This window comes from Podarcis tiliguerta (genome assembly GCF_965153285.1).
Source record: "Podarcis tiliguerta genome assembly, chromosome: Z".
In the NCBI taxonomy this organism is placed as follows: Eukaryota; Metazoa; Chordata; class Lepidosauria; order Squamata; family Lacertidae; genus Podarcis; species Podarcis tiliguerta.
This window is the reverse complement of record NC_139553.1, coordinates 24,928,759-24,938,458: the sequence shown is the minus strand read 5'-3', so window position 1 is coordinate 24,938,458 and position 9,700 is coordinate 24,928,759. Positions and strand designations below refer to the sequence as shown.

General features: G+C 41.4%; 1 protein-coding gene across 1 annotated transcript in view; it reads right to left on the bottom strand.

Moving 5' to 3' along the window:
* Positions 1-2,680: 2,680 nt before the first annotated feature.
* The window catches only part of CHRDL1 (chordin like 1), a 51,792-nt gene continuing 44,772 nt past the window's right edge, over positions 2,681-9,700 (bottom strand). Inside the window, exons 11-12 of the mRNA XM_083423827.1 lie at positions 9,547-9,636; positions 2,681-6,377 (exon numbers count right to left, since the gene is read on the bottom strand). Coding sequence (XP_083279953.1) covers positions 6,247-6,377; positions 9,547-9,636 — 221 coding nt within the window. The 3' untranslated portion in view covers positions 2,681-6,246. The remainder of the gene's footprint in view (positions 6,378-9,546; positions 9,637-9,700) is intronic.

Here is a 9,700-nt window from a genome sequence, read left to right as displayed (position 1 = left end):
TATGGTTTCATGAAACTGTAAGGGTGGTAGGTATGGGAAAAACATGCCAGGACTAAAGTGGAACAAAAACAATTTTCTAAAAGGATGGGGAATTTCTTCCAGTAGCTATCCAGGTTTATAAAGCCAAATATTGTTTTTGGGGCACAAACTTGGTTTCCTGATTTTAAGCATTCATTCAAAGGAACTCAAACTTTCCCCCCTTAAGGTTAATATTCAACATTTCAAGGCATGCCACTTGAGCCACCCTTAATCTGGAAGCCAGCCTGAACTCTTTAAAGTGCCTAGTGTGGATTTATTCTATTCATTTTTTGGCTTTGCTGCTATCTTGTGTTTACTCCTAATGCCTTGGCTTCTAAGGTAATGTTCTGCTCTTTTGAATCACATTGGCTGAAGGCTGTGGTGCAAAAGGTCACTTCAAGGATTTTTCACCTTCTTACCTGTTAACTCAGGATCTAAATGGTGCCAAATCAATAGTTTAACAGTGGCTTTCTGAATATAGATTTCCAAGCGCTCCAAGGAATTGCACAGGGATCCTGCTTCTCCCAGTGGATGTGGTTAATCATGTCTCCCCTGCAGAGACTGAATGCCATATTTGGGATGGTAAACTATGTATCTCTGAATGTAGGAAGGATTTATCTTTGGCAAAGTTTAATGTTCTTCCTTCCAATTTGTTATAAGGTAGGTACCCAATGAACCATAGATGCTGCCCTTGTAAAAAGGTCGAGAAGGAGTCTGTCTTCCATGTCCTTTTCTGGCAAGCAGTTATGAGAGACCTAATAGATCCCATAATACAGTCACTGCCTGGCCACTCTTCTGAGTCTCTTATGGTCGGTTTGCTCCAGGGATCCAGTCATGGGGCAAGTGGCAAAGTTTTTGACTATGTCCAGCCATACTAGACCACTTATGACTCTATCTCTCTATATCTAATCTATCTATCTATATCATCTATCTATCATCTATCTATCTATCTATCTATCTATCTATCTATCTATCTATCTATCTATCATCTATCTATATCTATCTATCTATCTATCATCTATATCTATCTATCATCTATCTATCTATCTATCTATCTATCTATCTATCTATCATCTATCTATCTATCATCTATCTATCATCTATCTATCATCTATCTATCTATCTATCTATATCTATCTATCTATCTATCTATCTATCATCATCTATCTATCATCTATCTATCTATCTATCTATCTATATCATCTATCATCTATCATCTATCTATCTATCATCTATCTATCTATCTATCTATCTATCTATCATCTATCATCTATCTATCATCTATCTATCTATCTATCTATCTATCTATCTATCTATCTATCTATCTATCTACCTATCTATCATCTATCTATCATCTATCTATCTATCATCTGTCTGTCTGTCTATCTATCATCTATCTATCTATCATCTATCTATCTATCTATCTATCTATCTATATCTATCTATCTATCATCTATCTATCATCTATCATCTATCTATCTATCTATCTATCTATCTATCATCTATCTATCTATCTATCTATCTATCTATCTATCTATCATCTATCTATCTATCTATCTATCTATCTATCTATCTATCATCTATCTATCATCTATCATCTATCTATCTATCATCTATCTATCTATCTATCTATCTATCTATCTATCTATCTATCATCTATCTATCTATCATCTATCTAATCTATCTATCATCCACACACACACACACACACACATTTAGCATTATAATTCTGTGTTTTTCATTTGTATTAATGTGTACTTTTATTACTTGTCAATTTTTATAAAATTAAATGGTCTGTTGAATGCAAATAAAGGGTTGTTGATGATGACTACTGCAATGCATTGTTTGTGGGGCTGCCTTTGAAGACAGTTCAGGAACTACAGCAAGTGCAAAAGGTGGTAGCTATATTGTTAATTGGGACAAGAAGGCACAAGTTCTAGCCTGACTGCACTGACTGCTGATTTTGTTGAACCCAATTCAAACAGCTATTTTTGACCTTCTGTGGCTCAGGGCCCTGATAGCTAAAGTCGCCTTTCCCCAAATGAACTTTCCTAGACCCTGATATCAACTGAGGCCATTCAGGAAGGTCTGGTGAGTAACACTGAGAGAACAGGCCTTCTCTATATTAGTAACCCATCTACAGAATGCTTTACCCCAAGGAGGTCATCTGGCATCAACTTTATTTCTCATTTGGTACCCGGCGAACATGTTTTTGTTTTTCCAGGGTAGCATCAATGAATGGATGTTTTACTCCGGTTATGTTTCAATATGTTTATGTATATTTATTACTGTTTTACATTCCTGTTGTAAATCACTTTGGGACTTTTGTTGTGGGAAGCGATTCATAAATTCAATAAACCTAACCCAGCTAAGCCTGCCTTTCATTGGTCACCAGCAGTCACTGACTAACATGCCTCATGGCCTTGTGGTAATGACCAAACAGAGGGGGATGTCTACCTCAGTTCCTTAGAGGAAAGACCAGGATAGATAATGGAAAATGTTTGGCTCATTCTGCAAAGAATACATTACATAGATGTTGGTTCTGAGAAACTGTCAAAATTAGAATATGTGTTGCCTCTTTTGTGTCAAAGACTGCTTTACAGAATGGCAATTGTCCAACACAATGAAATGCACATTAGGCCCATCCCCATGAGAGAGAAACTTTCCTGTTTGGAACAACTTCAAGTTTATTAACTTATAAAAGTGATAGAACAAATACATAAATAATGGTTACAAGTATGTGTCTTGGGAAGTGGGTGGGGAGAAGCCCAACCTAAACCCAGGCTATGGTGTATATTTGTTAATCTTAAGCAAACTCACTATATTGGTGCTTCCTTTTCCTTAAAAAGTTGTTATCATACAAATAAATACACAGTCTGCACCCCACCTTTCTTGTCACAAATACAGAAAGTAATTCACTTTTCTTTCAAAAATAAAAAATAAGTACTGTACACTTTCCATGAACTTCCCACCTCACAGTGGTATACTCCAGAAATAGGTATACCACACCTTATCTGCTAATAATTAGGCCTAAGTGCTCATTAAGTTTCCATTGAGAGAGGTGCTTGATGCTTCAGATTATACTTCCATGTCTGGGAAGAATCACTTTGTAGACCACTCTGGCTATGGTGGGACTAAATCCAACGCTTCTCTTCTGTTTGCAAAACAACTCCCACTTGCACAACATAACTTCCCCTCCCTGCTACAACCCCCTCATGCAAAATCTGTTCCAGGTGGGTTTTTTTTTTTGGGGGGGGGGGTCCTCTGGAACAGCCTTTGTGTATGTATGGGGAGAAGCAGAGGAAGGGGAAGTGAGGTGTTGGATACAACTCCAGCATTGCACCTGACAAAGTAGGCCTTTGGCTATGAGAGCCCACACAGCAGACTTCAAATGTGCACCAGCTGTTGCCGTAACTTTACTGTGATGCAGGAAGGTGCCTTCTGCTGAGTCAAACCATCAAGTTCAGTATCCTCTACAACAGGGACAAGACAACATGGTGTCCTCCAGGTTGCTGGACCACAGCTTCCACATTCCTGACCATAGGCCATGGAAGTTGAGGGCTGATGGGAGCTGCAGTCCAATAGCATCCGGTGGGCTCCACGTTGGCTATCCCTGATCTGCACTACTGACTGGCAATGACTCTCCACTGATTCAAGCAGGAGTCCCACCCAGTCCAGGCTTACCTGGAGAGTGAACCCAGGGACTAAACCTGGAATAAAGTGTGAGTTCTGCCACTAAGGTAAGGCCCCTTCCTTGCTGTGGCATTTGCCAGTTTTGGTGAGTGCTACCTTCCTGAAACAAATCATAACTAAAATATTGATCAGCTCCTACCTTCCGTTTTACATGGTGTGAAACAATGGACAGAAGCTGATGGCAGGGAGGTTGCTTAGAAAGCCATGTGCAAATGATATAGCAGTGAAGCCATTAGCATAGCTTAATGCATGAAGCATAGTATAGTTGAAAGGATCGGTGGGAATGTGGCCTGCAGTTCTGGCAAGAAATGATACTTCCTTCTCCAGGCCAAACTGGAGGCTCTTCCAGACCTACTGTTTACAGCACTATAGGTACTGTTCTTGTTTTCTGGAGTGAAATTGTAGCAGACTGCCCACCCCATTGGTCACTTGTCATTGTTCTTTGGAGGGTGGTATCATATTTTCACATTGAGAAAAGTTCTGTGCCTGTATCTACACCTCTTCCATTCTATTGTTCCACCAACCAGTAAAACTCAGAATTATGAGCACAAACACAAGTTACTGATAGGCTTTTTGCAGCTGGGGTGTCTGTGTGCATGTAGGTATATAACACTTGGAATTCTGACTCTATGGGAATTTAGGAGCATAGGCAGCAGGAACTACTTGAGTTCACTGCTTCAGACTGAGCTAGCCTCTAGTGTCACTCTATCAAAAAGGATAGGGAAAATATGGGAAACAGAAACTGCTGAAACTCACCCCTCCCCCCAAAAAAGAAATTGGGAAATTGCACGACACCTTCCTCACAATGCAGATCTTGCAGAACTGTTCCAGAAATTCCACAAATGTTGGAAATTTTATGATGGAAGAAAAAGTAGTCTTGAGGACTGCAATGTTGCAGAATAGCAATGGAATGACAATGATGCCATGTGGAAACACACAGAAAAATCTGGAAAAACAGCAGCTGAAGGTAGGATTGGAAGGTCCCTTAACTGTGTGATTACATTGTGTGAATGTATTTTTTTAAAGACTAAATAGCAGAAGTATGCATGTAAAGCAGCTGCAACTCTTCATTTCCCAGCGACTCAGTGCATAGGATTGGGGCCCCTGGCCTACTATTTACTCTTAAAAAAATCATTCTCAAGATGCACCATTTCTTTTTTCCCTCTTCTCCATCCCTTCAGAGCATCATAAGCAGTTTAAAGTTCTTCATGTGCTCCAGGGATTATGACTTCATTAGGGCTGCTTGGCGGCCAAGATGCATGCTAAAAGGGACCACAGGAAAACAGCTTTGAGCTACCTATACCGAGTTGGAAATGAGTGAAAATGATTTAAAAAGGAGCCTTTCCCTCAAATTAGTAGAAAAATAGAGTAATTTGTGCTAATGTCTGCTATTTCAACAGTTAACAGGAAAACTATGCATTACATGCTCATGCACGCAACAACGCCCTGATGCCAGCTTTCGGAAAGCAAGGTTAAGAGTGGAGAAGCAAAGGAAGGGACAGGGAGTGCTTAAACTAAGGTCAGAGAACCTCAGGTGCAGAGGCAAATTATGCCCTGCCCCCGCCTCTCTGCCGGCCACTTGGAGCTCTCCTCAGGCCACACTCCCATCACCCTGCCCTACACTCTCTTCCAGTTCTGTTGCCTGGCTGGAATATGTCCCATGAACTGTAAAAATGTCCCTGGCTTGCTTGGATAGAGAGATGCACGCCCAGAAAGCAGCATGGCTGGACTGGAGCCTACTCTGTAAAGGTAAGGGTCACATCCATTGCCACATCCACCCCTGGCAGGTTGCGCATGTGGAAATGTGATCCTTCAGCTGAAAAATGTTCCCTGCATCTGGCTTAATCCTTTCATCACCAGCCCTTTTTTATGATGATGATGATGATGTTGATGATGACTAAAATAATTTCTCCAAGCTACTTCCACCCGGGCAGGGGGCGTGTTTTCCACATGTGTGTTTATGAGGGATAAGCACCTTTCCTGCCTGCCTGCCTGCCCCCACTCTTGAAGCTGCTTTGCTCTTAAAACAAAACAAAACAAGACCTGCATCAAGGCAGTATTGTACATTTTAACATGTAATGTGTCATTAGCCCCAGAGGCACTGCGCCAAAAGCCATGGTACCTGTTAGTCTGAAATCTCACTTTATATTCTAAGCTCTCCAATATTGCTGTCAGAGTCATTTCCAGATCTGCATATAAAACATTTTCATTTTTGTTGTTAGGCCTTTTCCTTGATCATTAAGCTTGCCGGATCTAATTACTATTATTATTTTTTCCCAAACCAGTAAAGCCACGACCCTTTACATGAAGCTAAACCCTCCCGTTGTCTCCTGCCAGTAACACAGCCTCCTAAGTCTTCCGGAGAGATATTGAAAAGCCTGAGACAGATCTACATGAAGGAGCAGGTTACATTGGGCATGAGATGAATATTGACTTGCATTATAAGTTTGGCTTTTAGGGCTTTTAGGAGAAGCAGATTAAGCCCGCAGTCCAGCTGCAGATCCATGCCTTCATCGGCTTTCTGGCGTTTCTCTCTTAGCAGTGGTCCTTCTCAGACTTCTCCAGGTACAAAACCTTTACCAAATCTTCCAGCTCTGTCCTGCACACCCGAGCTTCACACATTTGGCTTATCTGAGCTTCTCCCTCACTGAATATTTTCCACTGGCCTAAAACAAAACACAAACAAATATTTCACTTCAAAGCAGGGGCACCAAATATGTCACAGCACAGAGAAGCTTTTTATCACGTGGAAGCACATCTGAACCCCAGAAGGTTGATGGGAAGAGCCTCTATACGTTCATGTCTTTCCTAAGAGAATTTTCATCCCAAAGACATTTGGGTCTCACTGGTTTACATTAGCATCGCACAGTTCCCTAAAAGATCATGGAAACTGTAGTTTGCCCCATGCACAGTTCCCAGCGCCCTTAACAAACTACAGTTTCTGGGCTTCTTTGGGAGAAGCCATGTGCTTGAAATGTACGCTGTTGATGTGACCTATAGTTATCATTGGAGGAGGACATGGCTGCCTGTCTGGAAGCTTGAATAGCAGCACTTCTGCTAAGAGGTGAGGAAACACACGGCAACATTTTGCTGTAGACATAATACCAATGAAAGAACTACATATTGACTCAAACCACAAGGCTTTAAGGAGTCAGTGCATCCATTCAGTTGCTCAACATCAACTCTAGAACGTGAAATGCAGAGAGACTGAGAGATGTGTGTGCAATGGTAAACTTTACATGCCTACTTTCCTATTCTTTGCTGTAGCCTTGATGTCAAACTAGGCATTATTGGGAAGCCCTTGAATAAATCTCTTGTGGGCTTCAAAGGCATTAATAACGGCTACAGCTCCTGCCAACCTAGCAGTTCGAAAGCACGTCAAAGTGCAAGTAGATAAATAGGTACCGCTCTGGCGGGAAGGTAAACGGCATTTCCGTGTGCTGCTCTGGTTCGCCAGAAGCGGCTTAGTCATGCTGGCCACATGACCCAGAAGCTGTCTGCAGACAAACACTGGCTCCCTCAGCCTATAGAGCGAGATGAGCGCCGCAACCCCAGAGTCGGTCACAACTGGACCCTTTACCTTTACAGACAGAAAACAGAGAAAATCCTGTTTGCTATTTGTTCTTTCCTGCAACTAACTGTGGAAACATATGAAGCAATGCATAGACAGAGGCAGGTGCTTTCCCTTTTGTATCATGCTCATTCAGTGGAATCTATTTGGATACCTCCAAGGTCTTCTTTACACAGCAAAAAAATCCAGAGATTGCAATTTGAGAGCAAAGGCATCTGGCAGCACAGACAAGGAATTCTAGGGTGTTCTAGCTCTTGCTGACTATCTCTGGTCAGATTACAATTTGGCTCTAGGGAACTGTGTATCCCACCCACTTGCTACATATCAGAAATTCCTGGAAGAGATCAGTTAAGAAGGCTTAATTTTGCCAGTCATTCTTGACTTTCAGTAGGCTTCAGCTTTTGACTCACTCCACGTACATGTAAACAAATCAGAGGCTGAAAAGAATCAAGGGATTGTTTGTCTAGTACCACTGATCATGTAAACAGCCCTTTGATTCACACAAATGAAATAAAGATCAGAATATTTTCAAAAGTTGCTGCCTTGGAATTTTTCTTGGTATGGTCAGATTGTGGGCTTCTCTAGACAACCTGTTTATTGAGCACCCATCAGGGCCAGATTTAGATGAAGACAGGCCCTAGGCTGCTCCTCCCCCACCCTCATGACTAGAAGAAATGGAAGTGTTATAAACAAAACTGAGTGAAGCCAAGGATGATGATGGGTATTTAAAATTCTTCAATTCACAATTTCTCCTCTAAAGAACATAAGATATTATTGTTTAATACCACAGTGATTTTAAAAAACGCATAAATGTTAAAATTGACACTGAAAAACTTTTGCAATAACTGAACTTTTGTGGAATAAGCATTATTTTTTTAGGAAAATGAAGTTGTAAAACACACATTGAGTTTACAAATTTTATTGCCTGGGACATGGGTCAAAAAATAGGGCCCCACTGGCTGGCCCTGAGTCTCATAGTTGCTGGGCCTGAGCTGCCCTGCCCTCGCATGAAGTCTTGGGTTTGCAATTTTGGGAGAGGGCAAACTACCTGCTGGGGGGTGGGCGGGCTGGGGAGACCCCCTAGATCTAGAGGCCCTAGGCTTCAGCCTACTTAGCCCATACATAAATCCGGCACTGGCACCCACCCTGATTTGCTTGCAGGAAGCTTCTGTGGAAGTTAGATTATATCTCATCTAGATCGAGCACCCATTCTGATTTGTTTGCCTTGTTAATATATGACAAAGGACATCCTGACTTGCTCAGAGGGTGTTTATAGGTCTTCCTATTATTTGTTCACTTCACACTTTCTAATCCATTTCTGTCTCACTTTCTAAACTGCAAAAAGTCAGATTCTTTTTTTAAAAAAAGTGGCTTTGTTTCGCTAGGGTAACAAAGCCTTTAACTGTGGAAATCTAAAGTTCTGATACGTGCTTAGGTTTCGCCCACAAAATAGTGACAATGTGGAAGCACCCTTTATCGAGACATTGGCAAGTGAAGTTAATTTGCTTGATGTGCTAATTCATATAAGCACACAAGAAGAGCCTGCTGGATCTCCTCAATGACCCATCATCCTGTTCTCACAGTGACCAGCGAAGCATGCAATCAGGATTCAAGCACAAGAGCACCTTCCCCTGCTGTGATTTCCAGCAACTGGTATTCAGACACATTACTGCCTTCAACTATGGAATCTCCACTATGGCCAGTAGCCATTGATAACCTTCTCCTCCATGAAATTGGCTAATCCTTTTTAAAAAAAAATCATCCAAGATGGTGGCCATCACTTCTTCCTGTGGAAGCGAGTTCCATAGTTCAACTATGTGCTACGTGGAGAAGTACTTGCTTTTGTCATTCCTGAATTTCCCAACATTTGGCTTCATTGGAAGTCCACAAGTCCTAGTGTAACAACACAGGGAGAAAAACATTTCTCTAGCCACTTTCTCCATGCCATGCATAATTTTATAAATGAGGGCTGCCATAAGTCCAGATTTTCTACTTTTTGAAATACGGCAGCCATATATAAACGTCTATCACAATCATTTTGCTTTATGTTCCGAAATGATCAGATCCAAACGTCTCAGAGACAACAGTACAATTCATCCAATTAGTAAATTGAGGATGCAACCCTACGCACACATTGAAACCAGTGGGACAGACATAAAGGTCTAGGCTCTGCATATGGAGTGTGTGTGTGTGTGTGTGTGTTGGAGAACGTATTTCTTCACAACTAAGTTTTTGTGAAAAATCAAAGAAGGCGTTTGACTTACTCAAAGTGGTCTTTGTGATCTGCTTGAAGTGGCGTAGTTCACTGAACTCATCCTTGGATACTGTTTGCTTGTCAAAGTGGCTCAGGATACCTGCAGCAAATGGTTAGAAGAACACACTCAAGAACCACCTTCTGCTTCTTGACACCAGGCCTTG